Source organism: Ascaphus truei, chromosome 12 (assembly GCF_040206685.1).
Source record: "Ascaphus truei isolate aAscTru1 chromosome 12, aAscTru1.hap1, whole genome shotgun sequence".
Classification (NCBI taxonomy): domain Eukaryota; kingdom Metazoa; phylum Chordata; class Amphibia; order Anura; family Ascaphidae; genus Ascaphus; species Ascaphus truei.
The window spans coordinates 51,378,320-51,403,972 of record NC_134494.1 but is presented as its reverse complement, the minus strand read 5'-3'; the positions used below and the strand labels follow the sequence as shown (position 1 = coordinate 51,403,972).

The 25,653-nt window shown below is 41.3% G+C and overlaps 1 protein-coding gene across 2 annotated transcripts in view; it reads left to right on the top strand.

Annotated features, from left to right (window-relative positions):
- The window catches only part of OTOG (otogelin), a 214,438-nt gene extending 191,324 nt beyond the window's left edge, over positions 1–23,114 (top strand). Inside the window, exons 49-56 of one of the 2 annotated variants that reach the window (XM_075567699.1) lie at positions 4,007–4,047; positions 5,242–5,317; positions 6,334–6,512; positions 8,308–8,412; positions 13,312–13,431; positions 15,485–15,530; positions 20,127–20,206; positions 22,362–23,114. In XM_075567699.1, coding sequence (XP_075423814.1) covers positions 4,007–4,047; positions 5,242–5,317; positions 6,334–6,512; positions 8,308–8,412; positions 13,312–13,431; positions 15,485–15,530; positions 20,127–20,206; positions 22,362–22,562 — 848 coding nt within the window. In that variant the 3' untranslated portion in view covers positions 22,563–23,114. The remainder of the gene's footprint in view (positions 1–4,006; positions 4,048–5,241; positions 5,318–6,333; positions 6,513–8,307; positions 8,413–13,311; positions 13,432–15,484; positions 15,531–20,126; positions 20,207–22,361) is intronic. The other variant, XM_075567700.1, reaches the window with a different exon arrangement.
- Positions 23,115–25,653: the final 2,539 nt, after the last annotated feature.

Here is a 25,653-nt window from a genome sequence, read left to right as displayed (position 1 = left end):
TGGCTTTTTTCACAAGCAGAAATCCGCAGTGCCCGGGCTCTTCCGTCCTATTTCACTTGGAATACCGCCCCGAGATTCCTGAACCAGGAGCACCGGTATTTATCATTACTTTCTTTGTTGGGGGGTGCAGCATTCATCTTCCTTTTTGTTCTGTGTAGAGAACATGCCATTCCAGTCTTCATGCCATCTCTTTAACATCATAGGTGGGCACTCTCCCATCAGGTACTCTATTCTCTTCAAAATTACCAATTTATTTCAACATTTCAGCTCCCAGTGGAGCCTTTCTCAAGAAGCACACAAACACAGGGAAAAAAACAGATATAAACCCTCACTCCTCCAGAGAGAAAACGGTGCAAACATCATGCAAATCCTGACATCATAGCGCCAGTGAAAAAGACCCGTGTCACCAGGCATACCCAAAGTGAATAATCAGACATATCAAATAACATTGTTACACTTGTATAGAAGTATAAAAATAATAAAGACAATATGGTAAAGATACATATTAAATAAAACTTGCAAAAGTATCAAATACAACAAGACTGCATCATAGAGGTACCAAGACAACACAGACACCAGGAATACAGCTCAAACGTTCAGAAGATGGCCCGGGCTGTGGTTTATATGGGTAAGGGCTACAGAAAAGATGAAGAACAGTACAACGGTGGTCCTTATTACAAATCGTATTCCGAGTGTCGGCAGCAGGAATACATCAAGTCATACTGTGGCTATCCACAACACAAGTCCATTACTCTGAGTCCTGTTTAGTAGGAAAGCATTGCCAAGTTCAATATAAATACGCATATGGACCACAAAAAACACAACAGCCACTGCCACGCTGACAATATAGCAGAAGCCCCAGGACATACACCACTCAGAGCCCGGCAACTACTGGAAGTGACTCTGACTTCAGTGACGATAGTACATCAGAAACAGTCACCAAAGCAACATTTGTAGGTCCCAACCAAGCCGCAGGTCACGTCCCTGACAGGCTCGTGGAAAACACCAGGCCCCATCGCCTTCTCTAATGTTACGAGAGACAGTAGTGTACAATCATTCTAGCTATACACCCCTACCCTCTGAACTGTCACTACTACAAATATGTATTTTATATCTACCTTCTGCCGTTTCCTAGTAGTCCACTAGTTTTTGGTCTTGTAAAGATGAAGGACACCAAAGTATTGCCTACGCCTTCAGTCTGTATTGTAGTGTGAGAGAAATGTGTGTCCCTTAGCATCACCCTGCGAAGACACACACACGCTGGCATCACTAGAGGTTATAGTGAAAGCAGTGTGAAAGCGAATATGACCGCTTTACACCTGAAGAAATTGTTGAAGTTATACCATTCAGTATAGTCTGTAAGGCTCAAATATTGTATGAGGTGAGGTCACAAAGTGAAGAATGGCTCTACAACATCTATAGATCCCTTATAATGTGATATATAGAACCATATTTAGTAAGCGTTCCTAAGCCTTAAGTTATGTTATTCTTAGTGCTGATTATTAAATTTAGTCTACAGTTCTTTTGGACAAAAAGGATTGAATTCCATTTACTCAGGTGCATTGCCTCCAGATAAAAACCATAAAACAAGGAAGATCAAGCATAACTTCATTTAATTCACTTACCTGTACATTGACACGCACTTTGTTTCTATGTACAGGTAAAAAAACAAAAAAAAAACTGATGAGCACAATCACATCTTAGATAGGTCCACAAACATGTCTTACCCTATAATCACGCAACCTACACTGCAGCCAAGGATTCTGGGTAATGAGATTGTAGGCAAATGCAGAGCACAGCCCAAAATAGAAAAAGATAAAGAATCCAGGGCAATTGAAAACGCGTAGGTTTCGTTTCATCCTGTCCATCTGTTGCTGAGCTTGCAATACATTCATATATTTGAGTTGCCCTGGATTGTTTCTATTTCGGGCTGTTCTCTGCATTTACCTACAGCCTCTGGATCCTCTGAACTACGGACTGCACGCCCTGGATTAAACTGGACTGTCCTGAGAAGCTAACAGGTTATAGGGGCTATAGCTCCCTATATTACAGTACCTTGTTATATTAATGAATACTGTATAGATATATCAGACTGGGAAGAAATTAGTGTGCCTCATGTCAGGTGGACACCACTAGACACATACCCCTCTCTGGCCATACATCATATATGCTATATTGGACATTCATTCATGAACTTTTATATATAAAAAAATCTGGTAATAGAGTCACATATGATTCTGAGCACCATCTGCCACACAACACACCTTCTGGGTAATGACATGCAAATGAGCACTCACAGTGTATCACTTTGTGCTTCATATCCACTTTAACATGGGCATAAGGGTGTAATACAGCAGGCATCCGCTTAAAGGGATCCCATGTTAAAATGGATAAGAAGCCAAAAGTGGCGCCCTGAGTCCATTTGCATGCCCTTACCCAGAATCCCTAGTTGCAGTGTTTGTACTGTAAGCTGTGTGATTGAGGTTTGAGTCTGTAACATGTGACTGTGCTCATAAAAGTTCTTTATCATTGCTGTAACGTGGAGGCTTCTTATCACTTTTTTACTCACCATAATATACAGTATTTGCATACAAGGAAAAATAAACGGATATAATTCTGAATCCCGGTAAGTTGAAGTTGCAGAGGCCCCGAGCTCTTCCCCAAGGTCTCTGCAACTTCAACTTACCGGGATTCAGCCGTCTTCTGGTCACATTGCCATGACAACGTGGCGTCAAATTATGCTGCGGGGTCATGTGACGTGTCGTCATGGAAACGCACGACAAATGGCGCTGCAGGGTCACGCCACGTGACCCTTGGCGTCATTTGATGGCTGGTCACTGGGAAGGGGGGGGGGTGTGAGCTCTGGAGCCGGCACACATGAGGGGGTGCAGCAAAAAAAACTTTGCGTGCCCCTGGCATAGAGACACCCATCGCTTGCACGGTCTCAGACTCAATACAATTGTGTGGTTATCAGTTCAACTCAATGGGGTTGCTGAAAGCTATTTGTCATCAAAGTGGCGCACAGAAGATATACAAATTCATGCGTCTTGATGCGCCAATGTATAAAAACAATGTGATGTGGGGCACATGTGACACAAAGGTGGAGCTACACGCAAGTTATATGTATACAAAATGCGTAAAAATTGACATTCACGATTTTCTGCCATAAAAGACAAATGCAAATAAACACAAACTATTCTCAAAGCATTCATATGTAGGAATAGGACGCACGCCGTACAAATAATAAGGACACAGGCGCTGAACGGAGGAACATGAATAGGACATACAGTACTAACATATTCCACTAATGATTTTAGGTGAGGATTAGTTTTTTTGATGCAGTGAACTCTTTCCATTAATTGTCAAAAGAACTACAGTGTGCATACACTCAGGTCAGAATGCCACTTACCACTTTTATTATCTTGGCTCGTCTGTTCTTATGTTCTAAAATATTTTTTTTTTATGTATATTCCTGTATAGTCTAATATTTTTTAGAGGACAATCAGAATTTGATTCAATGCCCTTAAAGCTGCAGACCAAGCTACATGTTTTTTAAAACCACTCTGAAATTACATTTTTAATGTATTATAATGTAACAAGCATTTTTGTTTCTATAGCAACCATTTATAAAGTCACATCCCCTTCCTCTTCTGAAACAGGTTCTGGCACACCCCTTTTTCAGCCCTGCCCTCTCTAGCAGTGCACCAATTGTATCTAGTGAATGCCTGGTCACATGATCTTCCTCACAGAACTTTGCCTCTTTGGTCCTCTTCTGCTGCACTGACAGCCATTTAGTGAACCCCCGAGCCGAATCTTCGCCGATCGATCACAGGAGAACGGACCGATCGGCAATTTAGCTAATTCCTTATCAGTGTGCGGATTGTATTGATGCACATATTGAATGGAATTTGTTTTTATTATTTTTTTAAACGGCAGCTTGAACTGCTTTATAGTAGTTTAGTGTTTAGTGTCATAGTATTCATACAATTCTCTTCTAATTCCACAGAATGTGCTTGTGACAAAATCGCAAAACCTCAATGCAAACTGGTAAGCAGCAATTATTCAAAATGAAATGGGAGAACAATATTTACTCTGTCTACATCTATCAAACTCCTTGAGGGCGGTGCGAAACGCGCAGGAGGGTCTCACACCTTCTGTGGGTGACATTCATCATTAAATAAAGATTTTTGTAATACTTTTTCAAACCTGGCTCCCTTTTGGCTGTGCGCTGCTGTTTTCTTTTTATTTATTTTTCTAGATAGATAGATAAATAGATAGATATATAGAGAGATAGATAGATAGATAGATAGATAGATAGATAGATAGATAGATAGATAGATAGATGGATGGATGGATGGATGGATGGATGGATGGATGGATGGATGGATGGATGGATGGATGGATGGATGGATGGATGGACGGACGGACAGATAGATACATAGATAGATAGATAGATAGATAGATAGATAGATAGATAGATAGATAGATAGATAGATAGATAGAGGTGGATGGATGGATGGATAGATAGATATAGCACTTTACAGCAGTAACACTCTAGACATAATAGTAATAAGCTTTTGGTACATAAAAGTAGACATTTGGTGACGGAGTCCCTGCCCCAGAGAGCTTACGATCTATACCTTGGAAACTTCAGCTGCTGTGTAATGCAGGTCCAAAAACAGATTTGTCTTTAGAGATCACATTTGTACAACACTGTTGGTACACAAAGACGTAAGACGAGCAGTTCCCCCTCCCCTCAGCTTGCGTATCGGTAAGAGGTATCCTGTCCGTTCCTATTTGTAGTAATTTGGGGTAATTGGCAGCAGCCAAGATAAGATATGGGGTGCAGCGTTGCCATGTCTTAGATTGGCCACCTTTACTAAGCGGTGCTATACCACAAGACACCTTCAAGCGCGGGAAGACTGAAAACACCATACTACAACTAACTCGAATGACCTAACCCGGACCAGTCAGTAAATATGGGTCTATATCTCAAAGTGTCGACCCAAACAAGAGATAATAAAATGCTGTGTGGTCAACTTGAGGAAACTATTAAAACAATTAGTCAGACATTGAGCAATTTTTTAAGCAAGCCATCAAATAATTCCTAAATGGAAAGAGATAATACGTCTTAAATAAAATCCCTTGTGTCACCCGTTTGCTCCTGGGTACAGTAAATGTTGTGACCTGGAAAAAAACAAAAAAAATCCTAACACCATTTTTCCCCCCCATTTCTGCCAGGGAGAAAAACTGCAAATAGATGAAGAATTCCAAAACACTACAGCAAATGTTTGCAACTGCACAAAATATAGCTGTGGTAAGCAAAAAATAAAATAGAAAATGAAATGTTGTAATTATTGCTAAGCCTATAAATAAGCCACACGCACTAATTAATTGTGACTTTTCACTGAAGGCTTGCAAAACAGCCACATTTAGGAATAATTTTGCGACATTGTTAGCCCATTCTGCCTTGTGAAACTCTCGCTCAGGTCAGTAGCCAAAGACTAGTTTTATTTATTATTATTGTACCACCAGAACAAAATAAAGGTTTCTTCTACACTTGCCAATTCTTACATTAGACTTGAATGTTCCCACAAGTGATATTTGTATTTCTCGTACAATAGACGTATTTCCCTTGGGAAAATAGTTACACGAGTACTGGGGGGTTGCTATTTCCCTTGGTTGAAGCTATTCTGTGGCATACTTACTGTTTTATGGGTTTTACGGCCAAGTCTCCATATTGAATGAACAAACTGAAGTGGTTATTATAAACTTGTGCTCCCAAAGGCTTCAGTCATTTGGATTTGGGGGTTCTGGGAACCACAGTTGTAGCAAAAAAGTTGATGATATGCTGTTCCAACCCTCAAGCTTTTATACGGTATTCATGTTACATTTGACAATCAAACCTCTGCTTTACATACAGTATGACGACATTTATCAATAGCTAAAAGATTTCAGTAAATTTAGTATTAAAAAAATATATATCCCTATGAGGATTCTGCAGATAGGGACCGCTATATTTCTAAATTACCTGATATTGTTTGATAACCTCGTAACATTTTACAATAAAGACATATGTTGGTGTTTGGAGGCTGCATGCTGAGCACATGCGCAAATGTTCCTTTATAGGAACCTGACGACAGATTTCCCTATCTATTTGTCAAACCATGTTCTAATATAGCACAAGTTCTTCAAATAGTCAGTCCTGAAAGTGTAGGTAGCACGTGAAAAAAATGTGTACATGATGTGCGTGGATTGCCGCGTCTGCTCAAAGTATATAGAGTACGGTATCTGGGATACACAGTATTTATTTTGACATTTGTTTTGTTTTAGTGAAGGACAATGTGTGCTTGAGTCAGGACCAAGGCATTCTGAGGCCGGGGCAGACCATCGTTGAGCACACATCCAATGGCGTTTGTCACTCCTCACATTGCACGTCTCTGGTTAATCCAGTTACCAAGTACCACGAGATCAATGTCACTTCCACAAACTGTGCAGCCAAGTGTGAAGCTGTAAGTAGTTCACCGTTATACGATAGACAATGGATCGCCCTTGAACGCACATCATCTACTGTATGTCTCACACTTCACAACAGAAATTGTTGAACATCCTTTAAACACTTTAAAAGAAATGTATTCCCAGAAACCACTTTTCTGTTTGGGAACTAATGAAACTCTCCGTGTTTGGAATATGCAGTATAATAAGTTCTTCTCCAGATGTTCGCTTGAACAAATAGAACTCTATATTACAGCGTGGGAGGGCTTGATAGACTAACCTTCACGTTTCTTTCCAGATTCTGTCATACACCACAGCGTGTATCTCTGTCCAATACTTGTTTTCATTGTTGTCCTTCCTTTCCATCTCTTTTTCTCGTGCTCACCTGTGCTTGGCCACTTTCATTTCTGTCCACAACTATTTGGCACATATTGAATATGCTATGAAACCGTCTTTGCTGCTTCGTAAAACATTCCGGCTTGATACGTTTGAACATCGTTTTAGTGCAATGGATTTCTTTTGCAGTTGAATGGAGCTGAAATCTTCTTGTGCAATGGAAATGGCCACATCTTGTTGAATGGGGAACTTTGTGACTCGATCCTCTGTCTCTACCTCAGCCTATCTCTCTGTTCCCTATCACTACCATTCTCTTTTCTTTTTGTGTGTCTGTATCACACTATTTAGTCTTCTGTCCTAACTCTTAGGCTGAGTCCATGGTCCCTGCTGGCGTGCTGAGGCGCAGGGAAAGCGGGTGCTTTCCCTGGCCTTGCGGTTGCTTACCGCAAGCGCTCTCAGCAGCCGTCAGGGGGCCGTCAGGGGGCGGTCCGGGGGCGGTCCGGGGGCGGGCGCGTCACTGGCCGGGGGCGGGCCAGTGACATCACGGAGCTGGTTCGCCCTCATTGGGCGAACCGCTCATGTGACCGGCCTGTTTCGCCGGCAAGCGGGGGAATTTTAAATTCCCCCAAGACCTGCGCTTCCGCAAGCGCACGGAAGCGCAGGTGAGCCCCTACTAAAGCCACTCTAATTGCGGCTGTAGGGGCTCAGTGCTGAGCGGGAGCGTGCGTCAGCACGCTTCCGCAAGCACGCAGGCAACATGTCCGGGGCCTTACTCTTCTCAAAAATGTAGCATTGCAGATATAAAAATATTCTCATTATATTCAACTATCTGGGGTTAGGGTGGCACCCAACAGCATACACTGTACTTAACAGAGCAATTCGTGCACTTTTTTTGCTTTTTTAACATAGGTTTGAAGCAGGGGGTCTCCTGAGATGAACCTCGTTAATTTCAGCTCCAGAACCCCCATGCTTCCTAAGACATAGACCTCCGAAAGAGGTGCCGGTATCTCAGCAAAGTTTAAAGATCCTGTGTCACGCGGGCCAATAGGAAGCTGAACCTGATGACGTCACAGCTTCCTATTGGCCCGCAGGGCACGGGAGCTTTGAAAAGCTACTATTACATGATCCCTGCTAGCCACATGGAGCGGCTAACGGCACCCCTCTACAGCTGTATCTCTGGAAGCAGGGGGTCCCCAGAGCTGAAATGAATGGGGTTCAGGTCCGGAGACCCTCTGCTTTATTCCTGTGTTTAAAAAAAATGTGCAAAGCAAAAATCACTTGCTTGGATTCCCAAAAAAGCGAACGCTAAAGTCATCGCCTACAGCCTTTATGGAGGATGGCACTGGGCCAGCACTGCCTTGTGCCGAGATATTTAACACCTGTTTCTTACACTAGTGGGCATATTTCATTCCCAACATCCAAATATTTTATCATGTGTACAACAAATGTTGTTAACTTGTGCATTTTGTTTTTCAGAACCAAGTATATGAACCTCCCAAAGATTTAACAACATGCTGTGGTCAGTGCAAGAACGTATCTTGTCTTTACGCTGTAGTAAATGGTACACTCCTTAGTCACATGGTAGGTTGACGTTTGTTGCTAAACCTTAGTACAATGATGCCAGCTAGAAGCCAAACATTCAAGTAATTGGCTATTATGGATGGAAACTGAATACCTTGAAGTGAAGTGATATTTATTTCTGAAGCCAACATTATTTTAAAAAGTATAGAGTATAAGCAGCACTCAAACGAGAAACAGGTCTATGTAATATGATGTAAGTGGTGCAGTGGGAACCAAAGAGGGACCCTAAACCCTCCAAATATCCACACAAAACTCCAAGAGGGTCCCCAGCACTCTTAAGTAAAAATAAAGAATAAATGTCACTTGCGTATGCTAAAATGAATTTTTACTACGTTGCAAAGTCATAAAGCCACCATTATTTTAGTTTTGTTATATTTTCAGTTCATATTAAACAACGTACTGTAGTTGTGTGTGACCGGCAACATTATTACAAGTTTTTCATATTTGTTTTTATTACTTAGAAACAGAATACAGGAGCAGAATACAGGATTAATTGCACAGAGTATAATGTCAGCTAGAGATGTGGAAAACGGTCCAAATTTCATTCGCAATATTTAAAGCGTTTTTATTTTTCCCCAAATTCAATTTCCTCTGAAACGTTTCCCAAGCCTCAGATGGCTTATATGGCCAAATCAGTAAGCTTTCGGAGAAATATCGTCGCACAGTGAGCAAATCTAGTGATTTTCACGAATTTTGTGAGCGAATCTAGAGATATTAGAGAATTTAGCGACTTAGCATATTAAATGAAATCACAGGGTTCAGTGACAATGCACGGCAATTTATAGCGAACCGCGACTAGAAAAGGGCCAATTTCCCACGGTTTAAGACATCCGCACATCTTACCACTATAGACGAAAGGGACCAGGGAGGCATTAGGGCTACAGAAAGGATTTAACAAACACATTGAAAGAGGGCATTGTGTGAAAATAAAAATCAATTTCTCATCCAAAATCATTAGCGCAGGGGCGCAACTCCCGTCCTCAAGGGCCACCAAGAGGCCAGGTTTTCAGAATATCCCTGCTTCAGCACAGGTGGCACAATCAGTGGCTCAATCGTTAACATATGTTGGAATGTCTACAGTCCTGTTCTTACACTTGGCGCCCACTTTCTTCTTCTTTGCTTGGTCTGCGCCATGTTCATACATATGAATGTGTTAAGAATTGTTTGTTCCTATTTACATGTCTTATAAGCCTAGAAAATGTTGACTGACCATTTTGACAAATTTCGGGCGCAGAGCAGTTGCGCATGTCTGCAATTTTTGTAATACACGCGAAAATGTGCATCACGGCAACATCTAAACTCCGCCTCTAACGCCTCTGGAGAAGAAAAGTTGACGCATGTGCGGCACAAGACATCACTATATATTTTTTACATTGCTGCACCAAGATGCATGAATCTGATAGTGTTCTGTGCGTAATTTGTACGACAAAACTGCATTTAATGATGCTCTACACGTACTGTACTGTAGGCCCCATTATATCAGGGGACAAAAGTAGGCAAGCAATGGGGAAAGCCAGCAGGATTCTAAGCTGCAAAGGGGGAGGTACTGTATAAGCAGCAAAGGGGGAGGTACTGTATAAGCAGCAAAGGGGGAGGTACTGTATGAGCAGCAAAGGGGGAGGTACTATATGAGCAGCAAAGGGGGAGGTACTGTATAAGCAGCAAAGGGGGAGGTACTGTATAAGCTGCAAAGGGGGAGGTACTGTATAAGCAGCAAAGGGGGAGGTACTGTATAAGCAGCAAAGGGGGAGGTACTGTATAAGCAGCAAAGGGGGAGGTACTGTATAAGCAGCAAAGGGGGAGGTACTGTATAAGCAGCAAAGGGGGAGGTACTGTATAAGCAGCAAAGGGGGAGGTACTGTATAAGCAGCAAAGGGGGAGGTACTGTATAAGCAGCAAAGGGGGAGGTACTGTATAAGCAGCAAAGGGGGAGGTACTGTATAAGCTGCAAAGGGGGAGGTACTGTATAAGCTGCAAAGGGGGAGGTACTGTATAAGCAGCAGAAAGAGAGTAGTGGGGAGTACACCTAGAGTACTGTGTTCAGTTCTGAAGACCTTATATCCAGAGGGCAGCAATTCATTAGAGGTTGTGCAAAGAAGGGCTACTAAAAAGGTGTATGGTCTACATCATAAACCTTATTAGGAAAGACTAAAGGACTTCCAATGTGTATAACCTGGAGGAGAGAAGAGGGAAGGGGGGGTATGATAGAAACTTTCAAACATGAAAAGTTTCAACAAGGTGCAGAAATGGGAAGCATATTTCAGGGAAGGTGTTAGAACAAGAGGTCCTGCTCTGAGGTTGGAGGGTGCAGGCTGGGATGTCTTCATGGAGAGAGGGGTGGGTGGGTACCATAGCCTCCCAACAGAGGGGCTAAAGGCACATAAGAGAATTAAGCAATGCTAGGGATACACATAAGGCTAATCTAAAAGTCCCTTACTTATCGTCAACTTATAAGTAACACTGTATACACAATGAACTACAAAGTAGTGTTTGTAGCTTGTGTTCTCTCGTAAAGAGCATATCATTAACTTCAGTAAAACGGATATTAGTGATAATGAGATGCAAACGATTCATCACCATATAATCTCCTAAATCTGTTACATTTAACTTGGGGATTTGTTACGTTTTTAAGCACTAAATTTAGTGTTACTCCCCCCCCCTGGAATAGGGATTTTGCCGTGCCTGGATGGGCAAAGCATTATTTGCCGGCGTTATTGCCTCCTCTCCTTTCTCCGCTCCAGCAACCGTCCTATATCAAGGTCTGAATAGGACTAATGCCAAGACTTACGATATTGGAAGATAATGTAGCATTATCCTACAATAACATGACGTTAACCCTATTCTAATGAGATGTAGGACAGCTGTTGTTATTGCATATAATTAGCTTTGTGGATACGACGCTAAAAGAGCAATTTGCGGTGATCGCCATTCCATTCGATTTTTTTACTGTCCATGTTATGGGTCTGAGTTAGTCCTTCCTGAGTTAGTCCTTCCTGAGTTAGTCCTTCCGTTCTGTCTGTTTCATGTTTGAGAACTATTTCTCAGGCCATAGACCCATTTGGATTGTGCATAGGGGACTGGGGTTATATCTTTCCTTTATCCCTACTCTGGCCATAACACAGTATATTAGGGACATATTTCGCCTTTTCAATTCCAGCCCAGCATTCCCTCACTTTGCCTAGATTAAGGTGTTCACGTAAATCCCGTTTGTACATATTAGAAGAGGGAGGCTCTTTATCTTGGGCAGGCTAGTTGGGATTAGGCACTTTGGGATTTAACACTTCCTTGTATGAGACGTAGAGTTGCTGAAGCTCTCACCTTTTGGGGTTTAGTCTCACCTTTTGGGGTTTACTCTCACCTTCTTGGTTTACAGAGGCCCCCACGCACTTCTCGAATGCATTTAAATTAATGCTGAGGGAGCTGCAGGGCCTCTGTAAACCTTAACGTACCTTGATTCAGATGCTCCTGGTGACGCGTCGCCATGGCAAAGCGGCGTCAAATGACGCCGCGGGGTCATGTGACATCACGTTGCCATGACAATGTGATGTCATGACACCTGAATCAAGGTAAGAGGGGGCGGGGTGCGAAGAGAGGGGGACAGACGGCAGGGGGGCGCAGGGGAAAAAAAGATTGTGCTCCCCTGACTTAGCTTATGGTGGCTTTATATGATAGATTTTATTGCACATCAATAAAAGTTGGGTTTGAATTTGGAACTTTGGGGATTTGATAAAATGTATCTGTGGAGGGAGGCAACGCAACACAACACAACACAAGACAACACATTATGTGATAGAGCACCTGAGTGCTAACTTCACCACTTTTCCTTCTCTGGTAATGACTAGAAACGGTGAAAACGTTCAATCATGGTGAATAAAGGCTTAAAAATCTAGTACTAGAACTATAAAAATGTAATCCAAATGCTGTACTTTTAGACTTGGGAGTTGTTATTCTTCCCTTAGAATCTGGCTTTTGTTTCCCATACTGCATGTTAAATTCCTTCCCTCTCTCCTAAATTCTTAGTACAGTAAGTCATCCGTTATGGACGGGTGAGCATCAGTTTGATCATGAGAATGGAAGAAACAGTCTAAACCTGTGATCCCCCCCCCCCCCCCCCCGCCGGCTGTTCCCCTCTCTCCGCCCCCCTCTTACCTCGGCTCCGGCGTCATGACATCACTTTGCCAACATGATGTCACATGACCTCGTGGCGATGTTTGATGCCGCGTTGCCATGGCGACACGTCTCCAGAAGCTGCCGGGGCCAAGGTAGGTGCAGTTTCCAGAGGCCTTCGCCGCTTCCCCGGCACTTAATTTAAGTGCCTTCGGGAAGCGCGCAGGGCCTCTGTAAACCTCGTGCCCCACGCCGGCAATCTCGCGCTCCCCGTCCCCCAGTTTGCGCACCGCTGGTCTAAACTATAACCTCTACAAACTATAACAACCTCCTCCTCCTTCAGAGTCACGGCTTAAATGGAAACATCCAAACTTTAAAAATAAATGTTAAATACTGCACTTGTGTTGGTCTGATTTCTTTTTAAAAAAAGCACCAACCCACCATTTAGATTGATCCCGCCATTCGGTCGCCTTTTCCCAAATGGAGAGTGCACCTCCTGCTCTGCCATGTTTACATTTCTAGTTTACTGTAAAAGGCCCAAAAATAAGGAGTGCATGTACAGTAGAATGAAAGAAAACTGAATTTTCAGCAGATATTTGCTGACAGTCACTATAATTATAATGAAGGGTTAATATATGGCAGGAATCATTTCATGTTCAAGTCTTATTATTTTGTTCCGTCTAGCAGTTAACATAAATACTCCCCCCAGATCATTTCTTCTGAAACACATGTGTACACGCATACTTTCATCCTGATTCTTGTTTTTTTCCCCTTTTTTTGCCTTGTATGTAGCCTGGTTCTTCTTGGATTTCTAAATGTGTCAGATATGACTGCACAAATACATCTGTAGGACCAGTTTTGGTCACATCTGCCATCAACTGTCCGCCATTTAATGAAACAGAATGTATAAAGGTCAGTGTTTTTCTCTGGACAGTATGTTTAGAAGTTAGGTAGAAGCTGGCTTGAAACCTTAAAATAGTTCCTGTGAAGTTTTAATTCACTTACAAAATAGCATGAACCTCTTGCCTTTCTAAACAGACACATACAGTATGGCCATATTTACTAGGCCTGAATGCAACTTGCCGTAATAAATTGTAAGTATGTTGTAAGCTTAGCAAAATGTAGTTAATCTAGGCTATAGTCACTTCCCCTCTAACTAAACCGGCGGGGAGGTCTCCTGGGGCAAATTATCTCTGCCCCACCAACAGTGGTCACCCATGCTTCAATAAATGTTGATGTTGCTGTCATGTATTGGAAGTAAAATAGGTACTGGCCAATAAGAATGTGTAAAATTGCCCACTATAGCAGCCCTATAGATATGTCCCTAAGGTGCGGGGACACACATTTGGAGGTGACTATTTCCTGAATGGGGAGCTCTTGGTGGTAAGGACTCCGTTGTTCTACTCCAGGAGACCTTGCAGTTTAGGTCAATAAAAAAATCAGATAGGAAAGCTTACAGCCGGGTAACTTCTGTAATATGATTAGAACATTTCTGCACCCGGACATGTTTTAAGGTGCAGCGATTCACTTTGCCACCGTTTCGCTCTAACTTTTCCAAAAAGTTCTAACATTTGCGAAAAGTTCCCTCAATCTTTTTGGACCAAAAAGTTCCGAAAATGTCGCTGGAACTTGTCTAACTGGCGAATTTCACCAGCGAATCTTTGTTCAAACAATATTCATGGATTTCTCTCTCACCAACAATATTTCGGGCTCTGAATTGTCTTTTACTTTTACTGGGCGAACTGCTTGCAAAATGTTAACTGTGCAAAAAAGGGCACATTTTGCATGGTTTGCGAACTTGGGCTACACGTTTTCACATCTGTGTGTATACCACAATCCTGATTTGGTAAAGGATTCTAAATATTCGAAAACAGTGGAATATTTATGATGCTTCCTATGTACAAACCCATTCCTTGGATTATAAAAGAACAGAACGTTCTCTAAAGTTATTGAAGAGAGAGATTTCATTTTCACACCGTAAATCTATTTTTAAGCATTTGTTTGCCCAATAGTTTGATGCATGTTAAAGAACTAAACATATACAGTATACTGTATATGGAACGGGCAGCAACAGCAAGATGTAAAAACCATATCATTCATAAACACAGACTTCTGACCTACAGTAGGTACTTAAAATACAAGTCAGGAAATCCTCACCCAATAGTAGTGTGTCAATTATTTCTTACTCTGGCCAAAAGCAACTAAGTCAGTTATATGAAACGGTAGATTTGCTATAGTCAGCGTTCTGCTTTTTGAACTGTTCAGCTGTTGAGGAGTCAGAATCACAATATTACAATGCTATTTTCCTCTGATTTGCTGTATGTGCTCAGCAAGCTATAACAATATAACACTAATAGCGATGTAGCATAGATTTGTAGTTGCATGGGGCTGCTGGTAACTTTTTTATTTCTTGCTGTGATATTATTGCTCTGAGGCACTGTTTATGGACCATAAAAATGACCTGTAGTAAAGATGGCGGCCCATAGTTACTAGGCGGCGCTGTTTCTGAAGGTAACTTTAGGCGCTCGAAGACACCTTATACCCCATTCAAGTGAATATGCTGTAAGATGTCTTATGGCGCTGGATGGTCCCTTATGGAATATCACCTCTTGGGAAATATATGGGCCTGCATGTCTCAAATTTTATATGTGTGCTTTCATAAACTAGTTGTCCGTCAGCTATGCTTGGTGGCTGCTTCTCACAATCGGTATAGTAATGATTTGGTGGAAAGGTAGGCACTTCCATGCCGGAATGGTGTGTGTATTCGCATGCATTGTTGTCCACCTTTGTGCTGAAGGGATTAATGCGTATATGCATAATTCACTGTGATTGTTTCCTTTTAGCACCAGTGCATTGATAGGTGGTGTTGCTGCTATGCATGCTGGGAGCTATGTACGGCTGGTGGCGGACATGGTTAAACACGCTTTTCTTGCCATGACGTATTTGTATGTATTTATTTTCCCAGATGGGAGGATACGTGGTATCATTTCTAGATGGATGCTGCAAAACCTGTGAGTAACATAATAGCTTGTGTATTGTATTCCATTTCACGTCAGCTTCACTGGCTGGCACCTCTGCATGTAAAGTAACACGTTTCTGCTACATACTGTATGCAATAAAGGAGAAGATACTGTATGGTTGAAGTGCATCTAGAGTTTAGATTCTAGACATATTTATAGTAAGCTCACTGTCCGTTTGAAAGTTGGTAGGTTTGTAGTTTCCAAAATGTTGATCACATTACGAGGATGGGTGAAACAGTCCTACGCAAAATATAACCACCCCCTCCTTCAGGGTCAAGGCTTCAATGGAAATATTAGTTGTAAATGACCTCCTGCCCGACAACATTTTTGTTTTAAACAAATAATGCTTTTGTGCACCTATTTCAGAAAAATGGCAGACTGTAAGAGCAATGGCATAGCAGCATTGTAAGTCTCTCAAGCAGATGAACCAGGTCTGAACCCCACTGTGACCTATTTGTTACATACACTGTGACATATTTGTTACATACACTGTGAGATATTTGCCTTAGGCTCCGAAATGGAACGGTAAACTATTCTAAGAGGGAACGAACCTTAAAGGCTCAATTCATGCTTTTGTTTTTTAAATTAGAATTGTTTTTTTTTTAATATAGGAGTTTCAGCACGGGGTCTCTAGAGCTCAGCCCGGGACCCCCTGCTTCCTGAGATACAGTCCTCCGAAGGGGGTGCTGCTATCATGGGGATGTTTAAAGCTCCCGTGTTTGCGCGGGCCAATAGGAAGCCCAACCTGATGACGTCACGGCTTCCTATTGGCCCTGCAGGGGTCGGGAGCTTTGAAACTCCGCCATTAGGTGAACCCTGCTAGCTGAACGGAGCAGCTACTGGCACCCCCAACTGAGGCTTCTCCAGAAGCAAGGGGTCCCTGGAGCTGAAATTAATTGGATTCAGCTCCGTAGACACCCTGCTTCAATCTTATATTAAAAATAAAAATAAAAATGGAAAATCACTAGCTTGGATTGCCTCTTTACCGGCAGCTTCAACAAGCTCCTGTAATTGTATCAGCATCCTTCCAACTTCGGGGGGTTTGGTGCTCAGAATTGACCTTTTCCACAAATCATTTTATAGGTAGAATAGTGTGTTCCAGACCCCCCCAGCCATTAAATTTCCTTTTATTCCTTCAGTATTACTGTACTAACTAATTATATACTGGCGCATGTTTATTGCTGTATGAAAATTATCGTGGATCAATAGCTTTCCATGTACATTGTCAACATCTGCATTATTTACACTGAGGACTAAATGGGACTGCACACTATATAAAATGTGATGCTCAGTATTTAAAGACCCCGAAGCTCAACATTCTACTTACATGTTCCAAAAAAAATGCTGTTTTTAAACCCTGAATTAATAAGATGTGGGACATACACAAATAAATGAATACCTAGCAAAGATCTCTGTTTTTACATTCAAGAAATAACTTGTTCTAAATGTCACATTTTTGACAGGTACTGCAAAATCTATGTTCCCATTTCCTGTTAGCAAAGTTACTCCTACAGTTAGTTTTAACTGCAACCAAGGTACATTTTATGGAGAAAATAAATAGGGGGGAAAAAAAACAAGCAGCATTGTTGATTTCCAACAATGTACTCCTTGGCATGAGTGTTAGGACCTAAACTCTGTACCACGTCACTTTGTTTTAGCACTGACTGTATATCTGTGATTGGCTCAAATCATTTCCCCTTTGCACTGTACAGAATGGGCAGTGCATTGTTGTTTGCCAACAATGTACTCTTGAAAGCTGTATGTGTAATGACGCTTGCTGCATGTACTAAAATCATTAAGACTATGCAGGAAACAAAATGATGGGATTATGCAATTATTTTTTAGGAAGCTGCAATATTTATGCTATGTTTACAATATATGTTTTCGTATTTCTATTATAATATTAGAATATGTGTTTCCTGTTCTTACACATATTATATTGATATATTTCAGACCAAACAGCAAAAAGCAGGTCTTTAAAGTTTGAATAACCCAGCATTTTGTGTTCTGAGGTGGTTACAAGTGTTGTCTCAATGACAGGGGTGCTAAACTCCAGTCCTCAAGCCCCTCCCTCTCCCCCCACCTCCAACAGGTCAGGTTTTCAGGATATCTCTGCTCTAGCAGAGGTGGCTCAATCAGTCCCTGCTTCAGCATAGGTGGCTCAATCAGAGGCTCAGTCTTTGAGCCCCTGATTGAGCCACCTGTGCTGAAGCAGGGATATCCTGAAAACCTGTCCTGTTGGGGGGGGGAGGGAGAGATTGAGGACTGGAGTTGAGCACCCCTGCTCTAAGTCAGTGAAATAAAAATGTGATTCTCTTTTTCCATTCTTCTGGTAGAAACCCAGTGAACAATTTGTACAATGTGTATCATGCATGTTCTTGCGTCCCTGTGTGTCCGTCTGGGCTAATGCGAGCATACAGGCCCATATTTACTAAGCAGACTTCTACCATACATCACCAGTACCTAGCAGATAGCAGACTTGACTTGAGTAGACTGTATGTTGCCTTATGTATGTATAATTATATTTATATATAACGCCAACAGTGTACACAGAGCGTTACAAAATGACAAAACAGGGAAAATAAAGTCCAAACGGTAGAGATAAGAGCAGTACAAGGTAAAGGGAAGAGTTTATAATATAAATCGTATGGCCTGTTAGAGATGTGCCAATATTTCAACTGAGTTCGCAAACCAGAAAATTTTTGGCCTCAAAATCGTACAGTTTTGCAACGAATTTGCAATTTTTAATCCAGACCCTTAAATAGGGCTTTGCTGGAGAGGAAGGAGAGAGAGAAGGTAGGAGAGATCGAAATACCGCCAAATAGTGTCTCTTAGGCCAGGTCCCCAGTGGTTGCTACGGCGCCCGCTCCAGCATGCGAGCCACACAGCACAGCCCTCTATGAGGCAGGCTGCAGTGGCCGTGTGTGTGTGGGTGCACAAAGCGCAATGATGCGTACGCTGGCAGGGAAGATAAGATCACAGGGTCGGCGGGCAGCCAATGGAAGGGCAGATGTGCCCCATCATGGCCACGCCCCTCCATAATAGCCTCACCCCCCACGCTTCCCATTGCTCCCCTACAGACTGCCGATCGTGGCTTTTATCTGTGCACGCACCGGCAGGCACGCGTGTAGCAGTAAATACTGGGGCCGCAGCCTTATATACCCCATGAGGAGAGATACTTGTGAACCTCTCTCCCTCTTCTCTTTCCCTCTCTGCCTGATTTCAGGGTCTGGTTTTAAGCATTCAGTACATTCTCTGGCAAAATTCACCAGATATTGACAAAATTCGAGTGAAAGTGTCCAGTTTTGCTCGGCTAAAAACTTTGGGCAAAGCAACAAAAAAAACAACACATTGGCGAACTGAATTGTGCTACCTTCACACCTCTGTGTGGCCTATCGTGTCTTGGTTAATTACAATAATTAATGGCACCTGTTGTTGCTACACAAATTGTTTTGATAAATGAATTCAATTGATCTATTTAAATTTGAAAACATGGGAGATCTGCTTTGTAAATATTGGGCATGCTGACCTGTCCGTGCTAACAATCAGATACATCTTCTCTGTCCAACAGTTCTGTGGTTTCTTGGTTTTCTTTTCTCTCTCATTATTGTTGTACTCCTTGGCTTTATCATAACCTTCTTCTTAAGCTTGGAATGAATCTTACTCATTTAAATCATACATTTCAGAATCATATAAAAAAAAACAATTCTAGTTAATGGACGGTGACTTTGGTTAAGCAGTTCAATTTATACATTTTGAACAAGATTAGTTGGGTATGGGTTGATCAACTTGAATCCATATTTGATTATTTGGAGAATCAAAGACAAAATGGCGTGACACATACCACTGAATAAACCACAAATTAGAAACAGCCAATTTACAATCATTGAGCACTCAGCATATGTAAGATAAGTACAGTAGTAGGCTGTATCTCACAACAGCTTCTCTGTTAAATCCTTCTTTTCTGGACCATTCAGTATAACCAACTCAATATAACCTAGTTTTCTACCTTTGCTGGCGTCTCTACCCTTTTTCATACCCAACAAGAAAACTGTGTGGTCAGTTTTTATGAGATATCTTCTGAAGAACCACCAAGGGCTGCTTCATGTTGGGTCAGGTACAGTATGCCTGCCGAGGGCACCAGGTTGGTTTCACTGGAATGACTTTTCATTCCCAAGGCAGCAAGGACTCCCAGAACTACACAACAATGTAATATCCAAATACTGTGCAGTACCACTAGGCTTCAACACCATGGTTTCTCCCCATCCAGACTACATGAAACCCAATGACTTTCTGTGCAGAAACCATTAATGTCAGTATGGACACACCCAGGGGTTACTATGGATGTGTTCCACATTACTGGCTTAAAGAATGTTCCTATATGACTGACAATTTGAAATGTAGGGGCACTTTTCTCCTTACCAATGTAAAGCTGCATGGTTGGGTTTGTTTCTTACTTCCTTTGCATTGCAATACTATCAGACATCTCTGAAGTAAATAACAGCTATTTACATTATTGTTCAGAAGCCACATTGTTCTATTCTAACCCACACATTCTATTACAAGTGGTACTGTCCTTTGTTTTAGGTAAGGAAGATGGAAAGTTCTGCAAGAGGGTGACCGTGCGAATGACCATCAGAAAAAATGATTGCAGGAGTAACACGCCGGTAAGAGGATCGATTGCTCATAGCTGTACTTAAAATACAAATATTCATGTTAAAATGATGATGCATAGAAAACATTTCCAACAGCCTTACATCATACACAGTACATTGCAGAATAAAATGGTGCTGATGTCATTCTGATTCACTTGTTTCATATAGCACCCTTATTAATGAAACCACACTGCTAGTATGGGGTGGGAATCTATGGACGGTATTATTATTTCTCTAACGGGAATCCATAGCCGGCATGACCAGAGGCGATCACTTGTATGTATGTAGAATGTTAAATATATAGTGCCAATAATGTACACAGCGCTTTACAAAGTTACAACACAAGGTAAATAAGCTTCAAACAATGGGGTCATTGCAACAGGTAAATTACCCCATTCGGCACTGGGAGGCCCTGCCCTGAAGAGCTTACAATCTAAGTTCAGAGAAGTCCCGTTTCTCTATGTGATATTACCTGCAAATTATATGTGCCCAATCATACACAGAAGTCATATGGCTCCTGATAGTAATATTTAATATTAGCATCCTCCAGAGACTTCCGTGAGCCAATGCTTTTAATGCTGTGTCGCCACCTGGCCACTTTGGTTGATATTGACCTTGAGAAGCTGATGATAATCAACAGCAAAAATCCACATGAACTCAATAATAGTCGGGTTACCATTAGACATTTGCAAACTGTTCGCGTGTGCAGCTTACATTTGTTCAAAAAGTGTGTGTCAATTTTGCAAATTTGCAAACATTTCGCTGGACTTTTTTTTTCTGAACAAAAAAGGTGTGCGCAATAGACCCTATCGCAGGAATTGCTTGAAATTTAGCGAAACTAAAAAAAAAAAAAAAATTAGACGTTGGTCATGTGACCTTGCACTTTTTTTTTTCTGCATTTTTTTTTACCCACATCTCTAGTTAAAAATACAATGTAGCAATATAACCCTACTGTAATAACTACGTCTCCTGCAAAATTACTAATGGATGTAAAGAATATTTTTTAAACGCGTATCTGTACAGTAAAAATAGGCTACAAGATGCACTGTACAATAAAAATGGAAAAAGTCTCATAAGATACGAACTTTAAACATTAAAGCGTGGTACTGACCCCTTATGATAGAAAAGAAAAAAATGAATGAATGTGTTTTTCTTATTTTAAGAGATATTACAACAAGTCTTTAGCAGGCATACAAAATCTAATCATATCATCAGTCATGATGTCATCAATTACACAGTAAATGTTTTGTGATTCTCCTTCATCAAGGAAAACCCCAAAGAAAGCTGATCAGTTGTGAAATATTACATCATACCTTTTCATTTAGTATAATACTAGTTTGAGTGCATTAATATTCCTAATAAATGTATATTTAACTTTTGTGACAAGACTGCAGTGTTCCATAGTTAATGGTTTGCAATTAAACTATATTTACAAAGTATTGTGCGCAGCTCAATTCATTAAGATGTGTGGTGTATGCACTGTGATTGAACGGTTAATATCTAAAGTACAATACCATGTAACATATGGTACGTGGTGGGACAAATGTGATGACCCATAGATGTCTTCTCATGATTCCCTCACAAACTACTTGCTGATTTCTATCTTTCTGGAGTAAACCAAACAAGTCAAAGGAAAGAGAAAGCGGAAAAACCAACCAGTAAGAAACTAGATTGTTAACAGAGTAAGAACCTGAGGAAATTCTGTGATAAATGAACCTCAAACATGGAGCTCCTCTAGGTCATTGCATTAATTGAGTCCTGCATGTGCTCTGTGAGCCTCTCGTGTATCTGCATCTGTAAATTGTGTTGAAGCAATAGCACATGGTCTAAATAAAGTTTAAGGAAGCATTGCAGAAAGAAGCCATCATCCTTAGAGGCTTGTAAATATTTATTACCCCTCCGGAGCCGGAACAATACAACAAGTGGGAATAGCAAGTAATGTCACGTCACACTATCTTTCCGTGCTGCTCTGTTTTCAGACACTTAGCGGCAATTCCAGCAACATTTCCAGATCTGCTACATTCTATCTATCCAATACATTTAAATTAATATGGAAGAAAACAGTGCCGTGCTGTTTATTCAGCTACCTTCCTTGGTTGAAACAAGTGTCCTGTTAAATTGACATGAACATCATGGACCAAACTTCTCTATCTTGTTTTTAATCTAGGTAAATATTGTTTCGTGTGATGGGAAGTGCCCCTCCGCTAGCATCTATAACTACAACATCAACACATACGCCAGGTTCTGCAAATGCTGTCGAGAACTTGGGCTTCAGAGACGTGTCGTACAGTTACATTGTAGTGGAAACTCAACATGGGTCAACTACTCCATCCAAGAACCCACGGACTGTTCATGCCAGTGGTCTTAAAACAGGTTCTGAAGGACAACACATACAGAAGAAGGAAGCATAAATTATACTAACCCTCCACAAGACATTTCCTGTACAATGTTGTGTGATAATATCCAACCATAAATACACATTGATTTTCAAGTTAAAATATACTGGTAGGGTTTACCGCATTGCCAAGATGTCTTCACATTCAGTTTGTGAGCCTGATTTAACACAAACCGTGCCAACTTCTGAAAGGAAAGTGACATCCTTTAAAATAGCGAGCAGAACTATTCCACTGCAGGGATCCTGCGGACACTGTCAAGATTTGTGTTAACAAGCTTCGTTCACCTACCGTACTGCTAATTTTTAATTATTCATTAGTACAGTATCTTAGGAGCGCTTCAGTATATGTGCATGTGCTACAGTAAATGAAAGTACTATTTCAAATGAATTACAAATGAACACAGTAGGCATTAATTTAGTGTCCATTTATATCTCCTCTAATTTTTAAATAATAAGTCTCTTTGTTGCTGGATGTGGCTTCTAGAGCAGGGGTGGGCAACTCCAGTCCTCAAGGGCCCCCAACAGGTCAGGTTTTAAGGATATCCCTGCTTCGACTGAGCCACCTGTGCTGAAGCAGGGACATCCTTAAAACCTGACCTGTTGGGGGCCCTTTAGGACTGGAGATGCCCACTCCTGCTCTAGTGCTTAGTGATGTCCCTTTAGCAGCAGAACAGATGCATAATTTTAAAGAAATTCCTACAACCTGCATGATTTATCATTTATTTACCAGCATGGCAGAACCGATTTCTAGCAGTCATTACACTATAGCTATCAGCTATGGTTATTCTTTGTAATTTATAACCAAGAAATAATAACAATTTGGTTTTCAGAGACATCACTTCCATCTTCTCAAATGCACTTTATCTCAGTGGAAAATACTCGTGTGTATTGTAATTTTACACCAAATCTCTGCATGGAGTTGTGGCTCTTTCTGTAATACAGTGAACTGTTCAAATACACTTGACTTTTGTAAAGTTATTTTTGTATGTGTAGCAGAAGATCACAATGCAAACTTTGCTTGAATGAAATAAAAGGAATCATCTAAAATTAGATAAGGTCTCACCACTGACCTACAGTACAAAGTGCCGTGTTTTCTGCTTAGAATACCTTTCCATATACAACCCAGGTACGACTGGTTTTCTTTATTGTTACACTGTACACACAGTTTGCCTAATCTTAAAACATGGGAGTATAAATGTGAGTTCACTGTGAGGTTCCAACCTTATTTTGAACAGGAGTTTGCCGAATGCTTCTGCATGCAGCATTAGGCAGCTTGTACAGCCGAGCCTGGGTTCCTTAAGGTGAGATATACAGTTGTGTGAAAAAGAAAGTACACCCTCTTTGAATTCTATGGTTTTACATATCAGGACATAATAACAATCATCTGTTCCTTAGCAGGTCTTAAAATTAAGTAAATACAACATCAGATGAACAACAACACATGACATATTACACCACGTCATGATTTATTTAACAAAAATAAAGCCAAAATGGAGAAGCCATGTTTGAAAAACTAAGTATACCTTATGATTCAATAGCTTGTAGAACCCCCTTTAGCAGCAATAACTTGAAGTAATCGTTTTCTGTCTGACTTTACCAGTCTCTCACATGGTTGTGGAGGAATTTTGGCCCACTCTTCTTTACAACGTTGCTTCAGTTCATTGAGGTTTGTGGGCATTTGTTTATGCACAGCTCTCTTAACGTCCCAACACAGCATTTAAATCGGGTTGAGGTCTGGACTTTGACTGGGCCATTACGGCACCTTGATTCTGTTCTTTTACAGCCATTCTGTTGTTGATTTTCTGGTGTGCTTGGGAACATTGTCCTGTTGCATTACCCAATTTCGGCCAAGCTTTAGCTGTCGGACAGATGGCCTCACATTTGACTCTAGAATACTTTGATATACAGAGGAGTTCATGGTCGACTCAATGACTGGAAGGTTCCCAGGTCCAGTGGCTGCAAAACAAGCCCAAATCATCACCCCTCCACCACCATGCTTGACAGTTGGTATGAGGTGTTTGTGCTGATATGCTGTGTTTGGTTTTTGCCAAACGTGGCGCTGTGCAATATGGCCAAACATCTCCACTTTGGTCTCCTCTGTCCAAAGGACATTGTTCCAGAAGTCTTGTGGTTTGTTCAGATGCAACTTTGCAAACCTAAGCCGTGCTGCCATGTTCTTTTTAGAGAGAAGAGGCTTTCTCCTGGCAACCCTTCCATACAAACCATACTTGTTCAGTCTTTTTCTAATTGTACTGTCATGAACTTTAACATTTAACATGCTAACTGAGGCCTGTAGAGTCTGAGATGTAACTCTTGGGTTTTTTGCAATTTCTCTGAGCATTACACGGTCTGACCTTGGGTTGAATTTGCTGGGACGCCCACTCCTGGGAAGATTGGCAATTGTCTTGAATGTTTTCCACTTTTGAATAATCTTTCTCACTGTAGATTGATGGACTTTAAATTGTTTGGAAATGGCCTTATAACGCTTCCCAGATTGATGGGCAGCAACAATTGCTTCTCTAAGATCATTGCTGATGTCTTTCCTCCTTGGCATTGTGTTAACACACACCCGAATGCTCCAGACCAGCAAACTGCTAAAACTTCAGCTTTTATAGAGGTGGTCACACTTGCTGATGATCAATTAATCAAGGGCATTTGATTAGCAGCACCTGTCTGCTACTTAGCATCTTAATTCCTATGGAAGCAGTAAGGGCGTACTTAGTTTTTCACACATATCTTCTCCATTTTGGCTTTATTTTTGTTAAATAAATCATGACACAGTGTAATATGTCATGTGTTGTTGTTAATCTGAGGTGGTGTTTACCTAATTTTAAGACCTGCTAAGGAACAGATGATTGTTATTAAGTCCTGATATGTAACACCATAGAATCCAAAGAGGGTGTACTTTCTTTTTCACACCACTGTATGATACACAGGAAGAACTTTGTATGGAGAAACCATTCTGATAAATGTTTGTTGGAGCAAACCCTTTGGAGAATATATGACCCTGGAAGTGCTGGTCAGTCCCAGGTTGGAAACATTTCTACAGTTCTACTCAATGTGG